At 38.0% G+C, this 20,113-nt stretch overlaps 2 protein-coding genes across 2 annotated transcripts in view; both read right to left on the bottom strand.

Moving 5' to 3' along the window:
* Window positions 1-2,971, bottom strand: part of LOC122187194 (mucin-5AC-like) — a 43,703-nt gene extending 40,732 nt beyond the window's left edge. Inside the window, exon 1 of the mRNA XM_042884473.1 lies at window positions 2,897-2,971. Within this exon, the coding sequence (XP_042740407.1) occupies window positions 2,897-2,971 (75 nt within the window). The remainder of the gene's footprint in view (window positions 1-2,896) is intronic.
* A 5,466-nt stretch (window positions 2,972-8,437) lies between these two features.
* Window positions 8,438-20,113, bottom strand: part of MUC5AC (mucin 5AC, oligomeric mucus/gel-forming) — a 36,591-nt gene continuing 24,915 nt past the window's right edge. The window contains exons 32-50 of the mRNA XM_042884471.1: window positions 19,957-20,102; window positions 19,025-19,227; window positions 18,415-18,589; window positions 18,012-18,262; window positions 17,513-17,696; window positions 17,012-17,210; window positions 15,854-16,032; window positions 15,541-15,610; window positions 15,143-15,243; window positions 14,750-14,781; window positions 14,271-14,448; window positions 13,476-13,580; window positions 13,261-13,295; window positions 12,773-12,895; window positions 12,563-12,661; window positions 11,732-11,860; window positions 10,871-10,928; window positions 10,136-10,238; window positions 8,438-9,512 (exon numbers count right to left, since the gene is read on the bottom strand). Coding sequence (XP_042740405.1) covers window positions 9,308-9,512; window positions 10,136-10,238; window positions 10,871-10,928; window positions 11,732-11,860; window positions 12,563-12,661; window positions 12,773-12,895; window positions 13,261-13,295; window positions 13,476-13,580; window positions 14,271-14,448; window positions 14,750-14,781; window positions 15,143-15,243; window positions 15,541-15,610; window positions 15,854-16,032; window positions 17,012-17,210; window positions 17,513-17,696; window positions 18,012-18,262; window positions 18,415-18,589; window positions 19,025-19,227; window positions 19,957-20,102 — 2,575 coding nt within the window. The 3' untranslated portion in view covers window positions 8,438-9,307. The remainder of the gene's footprint in view (window positions 9,513-10,135; window positions 10,239-10,870; window positions 10,929-11,731; window positions 11,861-12,562; window positions 12,662-12,772; window positions 12,896-13,260; window positions 13,296-13,475; window positions 13,581-14,270; window positions 14,449-14,749; window positions 14,782-15,142; window positions 15,244-15,540; window positions 15,611-15,853; window positions 16,033-17,011; window positions 17,211-17,512; window positions 17,697-18,011; window positions 18,263-18,414; window positions 18,590-19,024; window positions 19,228-19,956; window positions 20,103-20,113) is intronic.

Here is a 20,113-nt window from a genome sequence, read left to right as displayed (position 1 = left end):
GGACAAAGAAGAGAGATGTAAGCAAAATAAAACTCTAATGCAGTTTGGTAAACCATGTATGGCAGCGTTTCAAAGAACTGACACAGAGCATAGTGCCTACGACAGGAAAATCCTGATCTGTGTGAGTAGAATTCTTAGCTGTTAGGGTAACACTAATGCCAAAGCAAGCGTTTAGTTTATTCTGAAATGTATATGTTCTCACACTATGTTTTTGAATAAGTATGTGGAAGGGAATTGGGTATTAAGTGTAATCAGACATTACAGACACAAGTAATCCCAGTTGTTTCAACAGAGCTGTTGGTGAGTTTAGAGTTTAACAAACTCTCAAGAAGTTTGCCGAGCTGGCAACTAAGAATCAATAATCCATGCCCTCCAAAAGTGGATGTTCTTAATGAAACAGAATTGGAAAATAGAAAAAGGCATCACCCAGTGGAGAGTGGGGAAAAAGGGAAAAAACAAAGGGAGGCAGAAAAGAGTAGACTCATCCTTTGCTACTGATTCGCTTTTACTCAAAGTATTACAAGATTTTTACAGAAATGTTTCAACCAAAACTCCTAGTTTTTGTACTGTATTCCCATAGCCTTCAAATGGCTACCAAACTGAATGCCTTGATTGCTTATATTGTGATCGTTTCATTACAGAGTACATTTTTGATGAAGATTTACTTTAGCTACTAGTGATTGTTTTACAAGGCTCTGATCTGTCAGCATGTGCATTGTGCTCAGGCTGAGTCAAGACCACACCTCAAGGACGTTTTTAGGCACAAGGCTGAAGGTAACACAAGTCATCCACAATGGCAGCCTGTCTAACTGTTTGCTCGGTATGGATTCAGTTTGTGTGACGCCTGATAATTATCTAAGCTTTTGTCAAAATGAATAGATCTATTAACAGGGCTAAAACGACAATGATTCTCAACCTTTGCAGAACTCAAGGACAAAGCAGCTTTTCCAGTAAGAAAAAGCACTAGTCTGCTAACAGCAGCCAATGATGTCACAAGCATAGGTAGATATGGAGGATTCTGAAGAAACAGAACGTCAAACAAGTTTCAGTGAAATAAGCAACTACCACTGCCCCAGTTCCCCCAGGGTTAGTATCACAGGGAGCAATCCTTTCTGCTAAAAACAGTCCCCCAAGAGACAGGAGCATTGCCAGAAAGCATTTACAGATAAAATGCTGACTGCTCATTTTCAATTTGTCTACATGGTTGTTGCATATGTGCGTTATATGCAATACAGTGATGTGTAAACATATGCTCGACTGGGAATTTAAAAATACCACTGCACCAGTACAGCTAGTGAGAATGACTCCAACAAGTTCCCTTTAATATTTATTAGCATACCTATTTTACAGTAATGATACAAATAGCTTAGAGTGTCTCTAGTGGCATAGAAGAAGCAAAACTTCATTTATTTATAACACTGTAAAATATCGCAAGACTTTTCTTCAAATGTCAATGATACAAGTGTTTGTGCACTGAAAAGTTTGCCTAGATTTTTCTAATTTGGACCATCTATACTTACAACTTACTATTTTCACTTATAAATGTAATGTTATTCTACCTACGACCTTAAAAGACCATAAAGATTTCAGAGAAGTAAGAGTAGCTCCAGAATGATTACTGAAAGTAGGAGGAAAGAAACTGGTTGATTCAGAAACAACAAATGCATTCTTTCCTTGTAGATCCTTTTCCCTTTGGCATTCTTGTGCACTAAGCACAGAAAGTATTCTTAATGTGAGAATTGACATATGTACAGCTCAAAGCAGACTGCCTAACACAGCTGAAATGTCTGAGTCATATCCCAGATTACCACCAAATTTTTAGGAGAAAGGAGCAAAATAATCTGTAGCATCACATAAAAGACTCCTTTTGTTATTGTATTGTATAGAATTTTAACTTTGTCAAGATACACCTACTATGTAACTGCTGATAGATATATAAGGCATAGCTATGAAACTTTGTGGATGTAAAAGCAGCTAGCAATCTTTATAGGAGACCAAAAACATGGTTTCAGCTTCTTCAGAAAAGTGAAAGTGTATGGTTTTATTTTAAAATATATTTTTAAAGATAATATGCCTAAAATATCTATTTAGAAACCTTAAGAGAACATAGGCATGTCATTAAGAAGAATGAAACAGTCAGTTGCCATATCATATAACACAGGGAATACAATATAACCAACTGTTGAAATATGCATTAAAATGCATGATACAATGGATATTAAGAATAAAATGAAGAACAAATAACAGGAAAATCATAGCCTCAAGAAATGTAAGAAAGGACAGAATTGTTGTTTTACTAAGATGTCAATGTTCTGCTGACTCCTTGCAAGGAACCCACTGGTTGCCACCAATTTTGCAGTCAGAATGCCTGAATACGAGACACGAGATTCTCAGCAGTGTTAGAACACAGCTCAGCATGCCTTAGAGAGGGGAACATAGAGAGAATGAGGCTCTGAGCCTTCCCTGTACTGCCCTGAAATGGAGCAGAAATGGGCACCAGTCAGAGGCAAGGGGCACCTGTGAAGGCACACAGGTGTCTGTACAAGGTAACACTAATGCAGCTTTGCCACCAGTGCTTCTTTACCCATTGCATTTAACTTCCCCTGTACATCTGAGGTAGCAAGTAAACCTGTTATGCAAGTGAGTTTCTGCTACATCACGTTGTTGTGAGAAGGCTGTACTCTTTTTTTGTGGTGCCCGCTTGAATGAGGGGATGGGTTTCACCCCAAATTCCTGTCAAAAAAAAAAAAAAAAAGAGGGGCTGGGGAGGAGGAACTAAGGAAAGAAAGGGACAATTAAAAAAGACCAAGGCTCAGCAGAAACAAGGCAGACACAACACACAAATCTCTCAGAAGAGGTTTCCTAACAAGGTAGGAGTACCTCTGCTAGCACATACCTCGCTGCCTTTCTCCTCAGGAGAGGAGCGATTGCTGATTCGCCGCCCCAGGAGCTGCAGGCACGCTGCATGCATGGCACGAGGCGCGGCCACAGCGCTGCCTGATGCCACCCCTCCGTCCCAGAGCCACGCGCCGAGGCACAGCGTGCCTGCCGGCTTACACCAAGGCGAGGGGGTGCTGCACAGTCGCTGGTAGGCATGAGACCCTGCCCGAGGCCTACGCCAGGCTTGACGCCCGTGAGGGAGCGGCAGAGCCACTGGCAGACCCACTCTCAGATACAGCGGCGTGAAACCCCTTCCCGCCGCTCGGCGGCGCTGTGGCCATAAGATGGCGGACCGTGCGGCTGCGGGCGGGAAGGGTTACGTGCTGTGTTTCTTAGTACTTGTTTGAGAACCCTCGTGGAGTGCAGCGGGTTTCAGGATAGACCCTGGGAACGAGACAACCTCCGTTTGCCGGCAGCCGTGATTGTGTTTAGCATGCACGAAGATCTCTGGAGGTAGTGGATGTCTCCTCCCTCCCAAATTTCTCTTCCGTTATGGGCAAATGTGACACATTCCAATACATTTGTTTAATCCCTTCTTGTTTCCCCTTAACCCTGCAAAAGTGGGTATTCCAGGAGTTGTGCAGGGCTCAGTTCTTTGTTATTTAATGGCAGTAGGGACTAAGTTACATCTGAGAAAAAGCCTCTCTGTAGTTTCCTGAAAGTCTCAGAGGTTAGTCATAGCACGGATGTTATTTTGCTGTGATCTAAGTGGTCATCCTGCTGCTATATCCGCGGCAGAGCAATGCTGGCTCGGTTCTGAGGTACGTAAGGTCAGGCAGGACTGTACTCTGAGCACCTGGTCTGGTGTAGGGGTCCCTGTTCATTGCAGGGGAGTTGGACCAGATGGCCTCATAGGGTCTCTTCTAGCTCAAACCATCCTATGGTTTTCCATGTCTTAGAATGCAGGCTACGTTTGTTGGCTTTCTGGCTTATGATGGCTGTTTTGTGTGAATTTCTGTTTCAGGTGTGCAAAAATGGCTTCACTGAGTCTGAAGCAAGACAGTTTTTAAGTTCTGTGAATTTTGGCGGGAGTTCAGCAGACTTCAGCTATTCTGCACTGTATGCTGAGCTGAAAAGAGGACAGATTAGAGAAGCTCGCATAGTCTTTTGTTCATCTGATGTCTTCCTTGTTGCCAGGTAAGTTTTTGATTGATTATTTAAATCAATTCTGTGGTGCGATTTTATCACAGGAAAACTTACGGTAATTTCATTATAAACAAAGATATTGGCTGACACATTGCACAACAAAGTCTGTACGTTTAATATGATTAGGCAGTCTGTCAGATCAAGTACTCCCATGAGGTGCACATTTTGTTATGTTCCCTCTGCTACCTGACTTTTTTTGGTGGGTCTCCAAAGGAGCAACGGAGTAGAAGTTTTCTTACTTTCCCAGGATGTGACTCAACAGTGGCTGTGATGATTTTAGTATAGCAGTATTGTGGAAGGGCTTCCTTGAGGGAGCTGGGCTTGTTCAGCCTGGAGAAAAGAAGGCTGCAGGGTGACCCCATTGCAGCCTTTCAGTACCTAAAGGGAGCCTATAAACAAGAGGGGAGTCAACTCTTTGAAAGGGTAGATAACAACAGGAAAAGGGCAAATGGTTTTAAGTTGAAAGAGGGAAGATTTAGGTTGGATGTCAGGGGGAAGTTCTTTACAGAGAGAGTGGTGAGGTGCTGGACCAGGCTGCCCAGAGAGGTTGTGGATGCCCCATCCTTGGAGGTGTTCAGAGCCAGATTGGATGGGGCTCTGGGCAGCCTGTTGTAGTATTAAATTGATAGCTGCTGCCTGTGGCAGGTGGGTTGGAGATTCACGATCCTTGAGGTCCCTTCCAACCCAGGCCATTCTGTGATTCGGTGTGTGATTCTGTGAAAGGCACATGTGAATCTGTGCCATCTGATGGCTTACTGAAGAACATATGCTTTTTGGTGGCCCTCCTTTTCCCTCAAGTCTGCTGTTCCTTTCATAAAGATGGTGGCATAGATGAATTCTTCAGAGAAGAATGTAAGAGCAGATCTAATAAATGAATGGTAAGCTGACATGGTAAAGGGCTATTCTTTGTTTATTAGAAAAAAACTGGATTCTGTGAAGTCCTTCTGAATGTTTATGTTCTACTGTGAGTCTTGCTCAGAGATACTTTTTGTCCAGGATTTCTATATTGTGAAATCAAAACAAAATTGCAGACTTCTCTCATATTTCTTATTAACAATTGTTTGGAATTAACAGGCAGGTAATAAAGAGACCTAAGTCTTTTCATAACTACTATATTGCTCACAAGCTGGCTGTCATGTGCTTTAACACTCAAATAAATTATTTCAGGTGGGACTCCAAGGTGGTAAATCTGAGCAGATATATTATTCATCATTACAAAATATAACTGAAAAGTCATTCTTAGTGATTAGTAATTTATACTGCTGAATTTTTAAATGGTGCATAGAAAAGGGAGAAGAAAATAATCTGGTCGTGCAATAGTTAAGCTACAAAAGTCCTGAATGGGGCAAAAGTATGAATGTCCAAGGAAGAACCTTGGACAGACAATACTGAGCTTAGACCCAAAGCCTTTGAATGTTTTTTGTGAAAAAGTTTTGTGCAAAGTTAATGGTTTCTTTGTGATTTGTTTGTATTCCGAAGATGACCAGGTAAGAAAAAAAAAAAAAAAAAAGTGATAAATAAGTCTTGGTATGTTGTTTAGAATGAATGCCCATCGATTCATGAAATAATGAAGAGCAAAGTTTATCATAATGACTGGAAACCAAGGCAATAGTTGTTACCTTGCTTACTTCAAAGTGCATTCAAAGAAACCCTGTGGAATGAGCACTTCTTCCCTTAGTCTTTGTAAATTGTGAGCCTAGAGCCCTCTAGTGTTAGTGTTTGTATAATGCATATTATTGTTCACAGTAATGTAGATCACTGTGAACTGCACATTATTCTGATCTGTGTCAGTAAAGGGCTACTAAGCCAATCGCCTAATTTTTTATTGACTTTAATATTTATTTATGAGAAAGCAACTGATCTCATTCATCCCAGTTTTTAGAAAGGAGTTATTTATTTACTTTGGAGCTATTACCCAATCTGTGTCAGTAGTATCCCTGAACAAAGATAGCTCTTATGCAAAGGAAAATTTAGGGAGCCTATAATACTAGTAGCACCTAATTTTTCATCTACTCTATGTATTGTTTAATGCTGATCTGGGAGTTCCTGTAAGTCCTTCTAGTTGCTCTTTCATGCACAAAGCATGTTGTGACCTCTGTTCTCCTCCTTAGTTGATAGTCCCCATTTTATCTTTCTCACCACTGGAACTGTATATGTGGGACTGTTCCTTCTTTCTTCAGGGCAGGGATTCTAGTGTGTCCTCAGCCACACGAGAACAGATTCTGCATGCCTCCATAATTTACCTTTGCTTAGGGTTCCTCTTCTTGTATCCTTGCCTCCTTGCTTCTTCATGCCAGGACCTGGGTCTGTCCCTTCCTTTGCTTCTTTTTCTATTTTTAAAATTTTTATACTAGATGGAATTTGCTTTTCCCTTCTGCAGAATGAGCAGGAGAAAAATAATTTCCCAGTTTACCTGGGAGAAAAGTTCAGAGAATTTGTCACTCACCAAATTGGTCACAAATTCTTGAGTAGTGCTGCATAGGGAAGCTTAATGGATTTAGAGGAAAGGAGGAGTATGTGCAGTAAACCACCTGAGCCTCACTGTGAAGCAGAAAAGTCCAAGAACTGGGAAGAGGAAGTTTTCAGAAAAGCCAAAAAGCAGAAAGTGAAGTGACAATTTGTCAGTAGAAAGCTGGAAGGACTTAGGGCAGATTTTTGCCAGCAGGAGGTAAGAAGGTACCAGTGATCCTCTGGGACAAATAAATGCTCACTTCTGACTGGGAGGTATATAAGTTGATCCTGTTCTTTAAAAGATGAGAAAAGCAGCCTTATCAGGCATCTGCATCTGCAGGAAGCCTATATTATTACCCAAATGTTACAAGTCAGAAACAACTGTTACTGAGTTGTCCAAACTGCAAAGCTCATTATTATTATTATTATTTATTTATTTACTATTGCCCCTACTGGCCCAGGAAGTCATTTAGTCATTTGTGAACTGTGCAAAAAATTGTCAATATACAAACTACACTCAAATCTGTGGTAGCTAGTTCAAAGTAAAGCTGCATGGTAACTTAGAATTTGTTGATTTGCAACAGTGCAATTTCAGGTTTGTTTGAGATTTATGTATGTTTCTGTAGGCATTAAGATATGAAACTAACTGGCTTAGGGGTTTTTGAATAGTTTGTCAGTCAGGTAAAGAACGTGTAGATTTATAAAGTATATACGGACCCAAAATGTTGTTGCTTACTGAAATCTCACTTACTGATGGCATCAAAAGGGATATACTTGGAACACTTTCAGAATCCTGTACCTTGGGATGAAAAACCCCAGGCACCAGGAGCTAGCCACCCAACTGGAAAGCAGCTCTGAAGTAAAGGATGTAGGTGCCAAGTTGAACGTGAGTCAGCAGTGTGCCTTTATTGAAGGCAGCTGATATTCTTAGCTGCATTAGGCAATGTATTGCCAGCAGGTCAAGAGAGGTTATCCCTCAATTCTGCCTTGGTGAGGCCACACTGAATGTTGTGTCCAGTTCTGAGCCCTCTGCTATAGGAGAGACCTGGACATTCTTGAAATAGTGCAACACAGGGCCACCAAGATGCTGAAGGGCCTGGAGCAGCTCTCCTATGAGGAGAAGATGAGAGAGTTGTGACTATTCAGCCTGGAGAAGATGAGGCTCAAAGGAATCTCACCAATGTCCATAAATACCTGAATGGAAGTTGCAAAGAAAATGTAGCTAGGCTATTTTCAGTGATGCCCAGTACCAGAACAGGAGGAAATGGGCACAAACTGGAACACAAGAGATTCCCTCTAGTGGGAGATATTTCTGTGCTGTGCAAGTGCCTAAGCACACATTGCCCCGAGAGGTTGTGACTTCTCCTTCTTTGGAGATCTTCAAAAGCCACGTGGACGTAGTTCTGGATGTCCCTGCTCAAGCAGGGGGTTGGACTAGATGGACCCAGAAGTCCTTTCCCACTTCAACCATTCTGTGATTCTGTAGAGCTATTCAAACACAACTGTGGTAGAGCGGGAAGCAAATATTTTATAGGGCCAGCAGGGAGTGTTTCAGAGAAAAGACTGAGGAGACGTGCTGTAAAATGCTTACAATTTATTAATCATCATTACTTTTTTTCATAAAGAACAAAAATAAAACAATATTCCAAAACAAAATGGAAGAAGAAAATACACCACACCCAGATAATATGACTAAGACTAAAAAATGGGGTAATGTTAATTCTGAAAGAAATGGCCCAATAAATCAGTTCTCCAAAAAAAACAAAATAAATAGCAATAGTACAACTTTTTAAAAGCTTTCTAGGAAAGAATTTACATATAATATTATTACTTTTGTTTACAAAAGTCCTTCATATGCCCCATTGGCAATATATATATATATATATATACTTCTTCTGTAAACAGTTAACCACAAAGGAAAAAAAAATTCCAAATTTTCATACAGTTTCTATGCTGATGATGTTATGTAAACAAAGAGTAGTATGCAGCAGCTTATCATTCTAGTATCTTTCTCTCTCTCTTTCTTCTTTCTTCTTTTGTTTTCTTTCTTTTCTTTCTCATGAGAATAGATAGGGAAATGCCCTAAAAATTGTTTATAACATTGAATTTTATAGCTTTGAGAAGATATGGCTTTTTGCAATCTAAGTTTTCCATAATGCAAAACAGAAAGTAAAACAGAGGTACAGTTTTCGTTTTTCTTGGACTTTAGCTTTTGATCTGTCTCAGTGAACTGAAATTGAAATGTTCCGTAATAGTTCAGTGTATCAAAGGAAATCTCAGATAATGTCAAGTAGTTGTCGAATGTAATGACCAGCAAAACTTGATTTCCTGCAGAGTAATATTTATTCTGCACCAGTGCAATTTATATTGTGCCATGAAAGGAAAGCCTTGAAAACAATGTCATTCTAATAAAAGACTTTGTGTGGTCTAAATCTTATGGTTTAGCACTTCTCATAAGACAAACAAACAAGAAATATGAAAATTTTGTATATGTTTTGTATACAGTATATGATCTTATACTGTACCTCTCAAGGTGTAAAGAAAAGTCATGAAAAACAGTATGAGACACAATGGTAAGGAAAGCTGACATAGTGTAGACAGACATATTGAGCTTGTATGCAGAAAATATAATCTGTTCGTAAAAAACTGTAGCTGCTTTTGACACTTTCTTTCAAATGTTTGTTTTCATCTATGTTCAACTCATTTGGCTTCTCTTTAGTTTTAATTTTAGACGTTCCCTTTTTCTTGCGTTCCCTTTTTCTTCTTTATCTCATATTTCACCTGTTTGCTGTTGTTGGTTGGCAATGTCTTGTGGAACACACTCAGCACCAACACAGCTGCATTGGTCCACATAGGTGTATGAGTGATCAAGATAGGTTCCATCACTGCATGTCAAAGTCACCTTTCTTACACTAGTCTGGATTTCCTGGCAACATGAGCATTTATGTTCCATCATGTTTGCTTCTTGAGAGTACCTGTTTGCAAAACCAACAGAAGAGAGATATTCAGAAATTATGTGAGAAATATTGCTGCCCTCTCACACATTTCTAAATATAAGTAGAAGTTGTGCATGGGGATATGTCTTAATATTACCATTCTTCCAGTAGTTTGGTGACACAGAATTTGTTCTTTGTTGTAAAAATGGGTAAACCTAGCTTTTGATTCTGATCTAGTGGAAGACATCCCTTCTCATGGGAGGGGGTTTGGAACTGGATTATTTTAAAGGTTTCTTTCAACTCAAACCATTCTATAATTCTGTAATTCATTAAGACAAAAGAAAAGCAAAAAAAAACTAATCCAGATAACAAATCAAGCCAGTCCGAAATGAGAGACTGGTATGAAACAAATAACCTCACTTTTACAGAGGCAAGATCAAAACTCGGGACCAGTCACTTAATCGTCTATTAAGATCTGGTTAGTTTTGAGATAATTAAGCTAATGTAGCACCATGTCTGTTAAAAATTCTGGTTAGCGTAATGGGAACAGTTGATGGCTTGGTGAATGTTAGACATTGTAGAAAATCACTAGCAATGTGTTTTCTGCTGTTATAATAACATATAGAAGACAGGAGATTACAGTCATCTTTTACACCACTTACCTTGAGTAAGCATCACAGCTGCCTTCACAATATGTCATCTCAACAGGTACAGAAACACATCCTTGGTATTTGATGACAGTAGTGGTGTTATGCTTCTTGCAACCTGATGTTGCCACAAACCAAGAGAAAATAGTTAAAATATGTGCATATATAGATAGATAGGTTAAAATATATGCATATATAGACAGATACTTGTATATGATAGACAATCCTTAGCTGAAAACTAAGATGCATGGAGCTGAAATAGGAAGTTATGTCACAGTGCGTTTCTGTTTTAATTGCTTATGGCTAAATGATAGGTTGTGCTACTTGTCTTAACATTGAGTGGAAAATTCCCTTTATGCTGCATTGGTGCAGGATGCAGAAATATAGAGCAGTGCCATGGCAACTGTTCAGTGCACACCCATCTCCCAGGACCAGCTTCACTATCATCCTTAAATAGAATGTGTTTGTAGAAGTTGGAGAATAGGTGTAGTCCTCTATTTCACTAAAAGGCTAATATTGAACAGTACAGGATGGGAAAGTTCACCATATCTGTATTTTCAAAGACCCTAAATGTTCTGTTTCCATACCACCTGGTGGTTCTAAATGTTTGTTTCTTACCAGGTGGTATGGAAACACTGGTACCAGATTTGGGCTTTTCACCTCTTCTGTCCTTGCTCCTGCCATGCAAGTTGGACTAATACAGCTAACAAGGCACATACTGTGCTTTTACCCCAAATTACCATCACTTACCTGATGGTGGGATTGAGCACACTCTACAGCAGCCATCATCTGATAGCCTGATGCTGTCCTGGAGTGGGAAAAAAAAAAACAAAAAAACTCAGGTTTCATATATGCATGATAAAAACTTGGTTTGTAGGGTTCTCTGGTGCCAGAAAGTTCTTTGTATTGGCATGGAATCTAATTTCAAGCAGATCTAAATATTAAAGGCACGTAACTACTACTTCAGTACTTAATAAAACTTCTTTGGAAGCATACACTGAAAGGACTGGAATTGCTTTGTTATCATTGGAGCTCAGTAGTAAAAATTTAGAAATAAAGCTTGCAGTGCACATGGGATATTTTGAGGTACAAAAATCAGTGTAGATTAAGGGTTATGTCAGACAGTGTAAAACAGTTAATGAACTACTGACAGTATAGATATCTGGGATTGGTTTTTATCTTTCCTGAGGTGTATTAAGTGAACTGAAGTAGTTTGTTTTCCTTCACCTTTGCTCTTAATGATTGGTTTCCAAAAATGGAATTATAAGCCTAAATAATTTAGGAATAAAAATCCCATTATTTTCTGGTAATATTCTTGCTCCTAGACACCTGGTACTTTTAGGAATGCAAAGCATTATATTTTTCCCTTCTCCCTAGTACCCTGTGCTATCTTATTTCCTCAGTGAGGATATATTGCCATTTTAAATTTTCATTTGTTTTTTTAAAGTGAAATTTGATGGGGGTACAGTTTCAGAGAGGATAAAATCGGAGTTACATCCCATGTGATGCTCCTTGTAGGTATTTTTCTGGGATACCATGATCTTGCTATCACTGGTGCTAATCACTGCAATCTTTTCAAACAAACATGAGAGCTGGTAGACAAGTACTTACAGGTTCACAGAGATCCGAGTTGAAGGCGGGACAGCTTTTCTTTGATATGACTGTAATGAACTGACCATTGTATTTTTCACATGTGTAAGTTGTACAGTTATTACCAGGTGGGCTCCAGAATTTTCCAACCTGAAAGTAGTTAAATTAAATAAAGGTGAATAAAAGGCGTCTTGCCTGAAAGTGAGAACACACAACTGGTGTTCATCATTGCTGTGCACTGCAGCATGCTTATTCTGAATAATGTCCTTGAATGGCAGCTGGTAGTTGCTCACTGACCTTTTTCATTAACCAAGTGAAGAGGATGTGATTTTAGGTGGCTATGGTCATGGTTTTTGTGTGCATAGCTTAAGTGAAGGCTGACTTGTGTTTCAGTGGTTTTGCTGTCAGAATTTATGATGTGCCCTAGTCCTGTTCAGGTACATGGCAGAATTCCAGGTGTTTTCACCAACTCATTCTGTTCTTGAGCTCCCAGCTAACTTGAGATTGGATATTCGGAGCCGAAGCTGCCTCCATACATAGAAAGACAAAACTGAGCAAAATTGGTGCTATGTTTTCTTGCTGAAGGCAAATAAGATGGCATTGCTTTCACATATTTTTCTATTTAGACCTCTGAAAGCCATTGTTCAATATCACAGTTGGTTCCAGAAGCTTCAGTTAGCCTCATGGCTCAAGGTTCTGTTCAAGCTAGGTGAGTCAGTCCTTCCTCATCTGAATAAGCAGTATTGTAATATGTGAAAAGACACTGTAAGAAAATGTGATAGAGGCAAGGAAAGGAACGAGTTAAAAGGCAAACAGAGTTCACCAAAGGTGAGCTGCAGCAGGGCTAGTTACCTTAAGCACATGTGTAGTGTTGTCTTCCATGACCACTATGCAGGCTTCAGCCTTGCATGTGCCACAGCACTTTCCAGGTTCCTCTGTATACTTGTAACCCTATTTTGAAAGAAACAGAGAGGGAATATTGTTGAGCCAAGACACTGAGATTAAGTGGCAGATGTTTGAACTGAGCAAGGTAGGCATTACTGACCATAAATTAGCACTCACCACTGGACAGTAGGTGTCACAGGTAACAGGCTGGCACTTGACAGCAAACTTCTGATGGCTTGAATAAGAGGATATGGAGCAGCTGCAGCTTTCACAGGGGCCTGATGGAATCACAGTTCCAGGCTAGGGAAAGACAGAAGAAAAATCGGTATTAGTAATAGCAAGTTGCTGTGAGTATGTACCTAACAGACAATTCAAGGCTGAACTATCTATCAGCTAAACTATCCTTAAATTCAATTTTGGTTGTTTAAGCAGAGTTTCTATTGTTAGTTATGTCCATGCTGCTTCTCATTTTGAAAGGAAATTATGCTAATGTTACAGGTGAGCAGATAATACTTTTGCATATAAGGAAAGGTGCTGATATGCTGACCTCAATTAGTATCTTGGTCCTTTTCGCAAAATGGCATCTATAATAGGAGTCTCAAAAACGTTTCATTGTGAATCTATGTGAAGTTGTATTTTTATAGTGAGTTACTCTATGTACTTACCGCATAGTAGGTTTCATTGACTACACAGCCATGTCCTGGAAAGAAGGAAGAAAGATAGTGTCACCAAGGTATAAAATTTAAGAAGCTGAAGTATGTGAAGAAACTCCTACTTTTTTGGCCCAATGTGACAATGTTGATTAATTACATCTTTTTCTTTTAAGGATTTTGTATTCATAGCTCTGACTAACACGTTGAAAAAGTTTCATGGCACTTACTGCATTCAAAGGTAGGGCAGCATTTTCCAGGCTGTGTTACTGTAATTACTTCCTGTCCCTCTAAGCATTGTTGTGTGACCTCAGGGCAGAGGCTCGTATTGCAGTCTGTGTAATGTAAAAGAAGACAGCAAATTATGAATTTTTAAATTTTGTTTGGCATGAACTTCAGAAGTTTTCCAGTGAGGCAAATACAGTGTTTTAAGTAAAAACAAGTTGGTTTAATAACTATTTCAGTATATTTGCCCGTCTAATTTTAAAGTGAAAGAGCTTTTCTAACCTTTGCAAAGCAAAGCATTGGCTGAGAAGAATAGAGTGATGATTGCTTGAAAAGACATACTTCCAAAGATAAAATAATCAGAAAATCTGATGGCTCTCTGAGTTTCAGACAGTCTCTTGAACAATTCTTAAAAGTTCAAGAGATGTATTAAGATTAGATAAAATATTTGTGCTGGTCTTTGAAAAATAAGAGATATTGAATAGCTTTTGATTGTTGTTTCAGGTGGTGGCAGTGCTACAGGTTTTCTTTTTTTTCCTTTCAAACATTAAATTACAAATTTACAGCTACTTTCCTTTGTCTATGAGTGTAAAATTGATTCATCTTTAAATTTGTTCTTTTCAAGAATCTAGTAGATGCTTTGCAGCAAGGCTTTAAAAAGCTGTATGAGGGAGAAAAGTTATAAGATCAATGTAAACTATATATTAAAAAAAAAAACACAAACAAGAGAAATTACTGCTGTAGATCCCCAAAATAAGTATAGTATATTACTCACAATAAAGAACTGAGACAGTACTTACAGCACTCAGTCCTGGTACAGCATGGATCTTCTGGTATCTGTGTCTGAACAGGCATGTATCCTGGTTCAGAACAAGATACTTGCTGTGACAGAGGACATTCGTATTTTGTACAATGCACTCTGAGAGTAGATCTGTCACAGACACATTCCTGGCAATTTTTTGTCCATTTTTCTCCTGGCTATACAAAAAGAAAATGAAAAATAAATAAAATAAACAATTTTTTTAACTTCTAAATGTTTTATTCATAAATACAGTTATTGCTAACTAGCTAATTACATCAACCTTTTCGTGGTCCTAGTACTTTTAGATTTGTTAAGAAACCCTTAAAGTGAAACAAATTAGGAGAAGATGCTAGAGACCACTGACAGTTCTGAGGATGTTGGTTTGCTCTTGTGAAACACCAAACAACAAATGTCCTCTTGCTTCAGCTGCTTGTATTTGATAAATTACATTGATGTAATTTTGATAGCGATACTCACCCATCTGAATACTCCATTTGGCTCTCTACAAGCTGAAAAAAAAATAAATAAATAATGGGGATTTATACCACTGACTACTGACAGAAGGAGTAAGTTTGTGCAGTTTGAAATAAAAACACCATGAACATAAATCTAGCCAGAAAATGAACATACAGACTAGTTCATATGAAATGATAGATTTCTTCCATTTTGCCTAGTCTCATGTAAGTAAGGAAGATGGGGAAAAACTACTGTTTTTTATTATTATGTTTTTAGAGACTAAAGGAGCCTAAAAAAGTTGATCTGCCCATGATCTGACTATGTAAAAGATGACAAGTCTCCTGCCATTGTTAATCGGGTCTCCTCTTTAACAATCCAGATCTCCATTCCCCAAACTAGTTATAGAGTACTTACAGCATTCAGAGACACAAATGTTGCTGTCTTCACTCAAGAGTGTCTTTCCTTCAGGACAGAAACAACCTTCAGTTACTCCATAGCCAGGACGGTCAACAAAGCTGGAGTGAGAGGAATATATATATATGTATGTGTTTTTGAGTGCCATGTTTTTGCAGTGAAGCTGGAGAGGGGTGTGTAAAGAAGGTTGTTGTGTCAGATACAAGGGAGACGAATGAATTTGCATTTTGCTGAATGGAACTGGAAGTACATATTTATAGCAATGACTGATATCTATGAATTTTGAATAAACAATGAAAATTCATGAGATTTAATTATGAAATAGTTATATTTTGTAAGGAAAGTAGTTAAAAACAGAAGGAAAAAAAAAGATAAACATTTGTTTGGTCTTTCCATACCTTTGGCTGCAGGTAGCAGAATTAATGGACTCACATGGCTTGTATACCATGTTTGCTGGACAGTTGTATGCTGTATGACAAAAGATGAAAAATGATCAAAAACTGATAGAAGATATTGTGATATATCTACTAGATATAAAGAAAAGTGACTTTATCTTTACTGTCTACATCGGGGGTTTCTGACAGTAAGGACATTTCTGTATTTTTGTAGGTAAAATGCTATAGTCAAATGTAAGATGCAACATATACTTACTCAATAAAATCCTAACTACTACTGGTTTACTCGTACATTTTTGAGTTCTGCAATACTTACGGCACGTATTGTTTGTCTTTCCTCTCCAGTCAATGCAGACACCTCTAGCAGCACACTCTGTAGCATATATCTCCAAACTGGAACACTGCATGGATTCATCAGTTATGCGACATCCATCAAAAACACATCCTTTGTAAAATGGTTCTGGAGGTATCACGTCATGGCATTCTGCAAAAACTCTACAGACAGAAAAGAAACCAGAGGAAACTGGTTATTATATAAAATCTGATCACACGTGGCATTTTCCCAGTTAATGGCATGTTACTCTCTGCTTCAAAAGGAATGTATTATGAGAAAGAGAGTTAACCATATGAATGGCCACTACTGTGGGAGATAGATTCAGGAATGGAAAGACTAGGAAATTGAAGCTCTATTCTTTTCTAAAGAGGCTTGTGGGTATAATATTTATGTAAGTGTACACAGTGTTTTATCAGTCTGACACTAGAAATTTCTTGAAGAAGGCAATTGCGTCAGATAGATGGAAAAAGAATGCTGTAAGTACTCAAGGAACAGAAAAATCGGATAGAATAGCTTGCAACTTATTAGACATTACAGCAAGCATGCAGATGAGGGTCTGTATGAATGACACAGCTGAAAAAAAACTTTTGCTAGAGTTCACACAAGTATAAAAAACAGCCTTTGTTGATGCTGTTTTTTTTTTTGTTTTTTTTTTTTTTAAATTCGATGTTTTGCATAAAATGTGCTAAGAGTGAAGACACTTTGGCTAAGACATTTCTGTCTGTTCTGTTTTTCTGGTTGGTAACCAAATTCTTTCCCTTCAGGACTAAGGGACCACTTCACATGTAAATTTTCATCTTTCTTTTAATAGCGTGACTAAGAATGAGTAAGCATACCCTAGAAAGCAGAGAAGGAAAAAGATAACAGAAATGTACGTGGTAACAACCCAGGGTGTATGGACTTTAGTGCTTGCTGTCTCCTTCATTTTCTAATTCTTGCTCAGCTATCTTTGCGATACAAGTCCTTAAAGAAAAGCAGTTTCTTTATCAAAGGACTTTTATTGTATATATCCTTATATTAGGTTGATGTTTTCAGCAATGATCCCATGATAGGACTGTAGTTCATACCATTTCATAAAATACTGAAACATTTCTGTATAGAAAGAGCAAGTCAATTTTGGTTGTTTCTTTTTTTTCTTACTTGCTTATGATAAGCTTGCAGAGTTCAGGAACATGACACTGTGGCCTTGCAGGAGGTGTGGTTACTATTGATGGTGGTGGTACTCCAGTGCATGATGTGTCATTACCAACAAGCCAGTGATGAGCCATTTGGGGACAGGAAGAAATGATCTTACCACTTGGCAAGCGACATTCATCTCTTTTGTTATTTGTACATGTTCCTGGAAGATAACAGAGACAAGGTATGTTAGCTTCATATGCCACATCGGTGATGCACAGTACATTAGTGTGCTGATACTACGTTTACATGTGATGTGCTCATGAAATTCTCTACTTCACAAGGATTCTTTACAGTCGTATGAGTTTTAATTTAGTTTAGGAAAAAAGCAGTCAAAATCCAAAACCCAAATCTGACATCAGAAAACACTTCAAAATGTATATGCCTATCATGATCTTGCATAGCCAAAGTGGGTAACTATAGCTATGGAGGATGGGCAAAATATGATTAGTACATCTGTCTTACCACACTGTCCTTCAGTGTTGTTGCCAAATTTGCTGTATGGGAGTTTCACAGAAAAGATCAGCCCACTGAAGGTGATGGTTGCACCAATTTCTGGTATTTCTACAATCATATTGATTCCAAGTGTGGAGAAATAAATGCCATCTTTGTGAAAGCCTGGTTGGACAATCTTATTGTTGAAGTACATCTGAATGCAGAGTTTAAAAAACAAAAAACAAACAAACAAAAAAAAACAAAACACAACTTCAGAATAAACTTCTGCTTCTGTCTGATTCTTTTAATGTATTAAATGATAATGTATTTTCTAATCTTCATAATCATACGTAACTTGGTATTGTTGTGCATCATATCCAACTCCTGTTTGTTTTGTTGTAACTACATACAATTCTCACCTTTATAATCTGATATTCTAACAAACTGTATTTCAAGTGAGAAACTGTAAGGCCTGTGGACCTTATTTCTCTTTTTCAGTAACAGAGAAGTAAAAATAAATTTATTTTACCACATTTGTCATCACACCGTTCAGGAGTTCACGGGTCAGCTTCACTGTTGCAGATTTGTAGAAAATAATAATGGATTTAGGACAGGAAAGTCCATCTTTTGAATCACAGTAGTAATTCTCAATGTGAACACGGAAGTTGTCGTATTTAGGCACAATCTGTTTCACCAGAACATAAGTGCAATTTTCAAGGAAAGTATAGTAGGTTCCATCAAAAGTAATATAATGAGGATCACCCCATCCACTGCAGACACCTGGCATAGAGAAAATATTTGTGTTAACATGAAAGTAAATATAGAAGAACATACTACAATTTCAAATGCAACCTTGGGAAAACATAATTCCCTTATATTCTGTGCAAACTTTTGCTTATTTTTGAAAATTTTAGTCCTTAATCTACACTTACATTGACACTCATAGTGGTAACAGCATCCATTTTCATCAGGTACCAATACTGCTGGGTATTTGTTTGCACAGGTAATTTCCTTTATAGGTGGACATACTGTTTGGTTTACTATAACTTTGTTGTTTCCCTCACAGATGAGTTCTGTACAGTTGGATAATTTGAATCTCTGGCCAGGCTGCAAAATGAACAAAAATTGCTGTCACAGAAATTTGCAAACAGGTATGAATTTTACTAATATTGTTATGAGATGTAACCTTCTATACTAGCTTTGATTTTTCTGCTCAGTGAAGAATCAAAAAGCAATAGAAAACGTGCTTTTTTATTTCATTGAGAAGGTTTGTTATGTATACGATGCTGTGCATTAAAAAGCATGTTTAACTAGCTGCAAAATGATAACAAAAAATTATTGTACTTTTCTTTCTTAGTTTACAAAAAAAAAAAAAAAAAGGGAAAAAGATGCATAGAAATTTTATGCCATATATTGACTGGTAATAAGAGTTATTCTGACAACCAAAATATATAAGATTGGCAACTGTTTCTTTCTTACACCTTTCTGGTATAAAACTAACACTGATGTTATTTAAAAAATCATAACGCGGAATCAATGTACCTGTAGGGGAGGGTGAGTACCAGAAACACAACCTGGAGGAAGAATTGGATGTGTTGTTATTATGGTAGGCGTCTGAGGAGATGTAGTGGTTAATGGAGTAGTAAAATTACAGTCTCCAGTGTAGCGTTCAACTGTACATTTTTCACTACACCTAGCATAAAATCTACATCCATCACTATCCATTGTGCTGTAAATCAGTTCACCTGAAAAAGGGGAAAAAATACAGTCAAATAAAAAGAAAAAATGAAAATTCTTCAAAATTGATCAACGCATTACATTTTGAAGTGTCCTGGTTTAAACTGGTGTGGTAGAGAAATTTTTACAAATAAACTGCGATGTTTCAGTCTTTCAGATTTAGGATGAAAATACTGTTGCTGCTGAGCAGTACTTATACTAAGTTAATAATTCCTCAGCATTCTCCACTGCCCTGCCAATGAGAAGACTAGGGTTGCAGAAGAAATTATGAAATGATAAAACCAGACAGGCTGGTCCCAACTGAGCAAAGGGGTGTTTAATGCTGTATGACACCATACAGAACCATGAAAATAGGAAGAAATGGGGAAAAGTGCAACTGTTGCCAAGGGTCAGGATATAGGACCTTATCAGGTGGTGATGAAAAATTTGATGGGGTACCAGTTGTTAAGTTTATGATATTTGTCACAGAATATCTATTCAGTACCTAATCATTATTAACAAACACTGCTCGAAACAAAAGATCAGGTGTTTATATCTGGGATTTCCACAATAGCTCTGAAGTGGAGAAAGATACTGAAAGATTGTGTAATCGTCATGAGTATGTCACATTAATAGAAAACAGAAAGAAACAAACGCTGAAATTATAACAACAAAAATCAGAATGAATACAAACAACAATAATTTAAACACTACAAATGAGAAGACATATTGAAACTGAAAAAATTACTAGAACTCACCAGGTGAATAAATGTTGTTTCCAATTTTACAGAAACATGATGTTGATATAGAAGTACTGGTGCTGAAACTGGTGGAAAATGTGGAAGATGTGACGGTGATGAAGGACGTGGGGGAGGAGGTGCCTGTGGAGATGGAGGTGGTGGGACTGGTGGTAGG

This window comes from Lagopus leucura, unplaced genomic scaffold (assembly GCF_019238085.1).
Source record: "Lagopus leucura isolate 7727_CA_CO unplaced genomic scaffold, USGS_WTPT01 Super-Scaffold_100044, whole genome shotgun sequence".
Classification (NCBI taxonomy): Eukaryota; Metazoa; Chordata; class Aves; order Galliformes; family Phasianidae; genus Lagopus; species Lagopus leucura.
The sequence above is the reverse complement of the archived record's forward strand: the minus strand, read 5'-3'. Positions and strand labels throughout refer to the sequence as shown.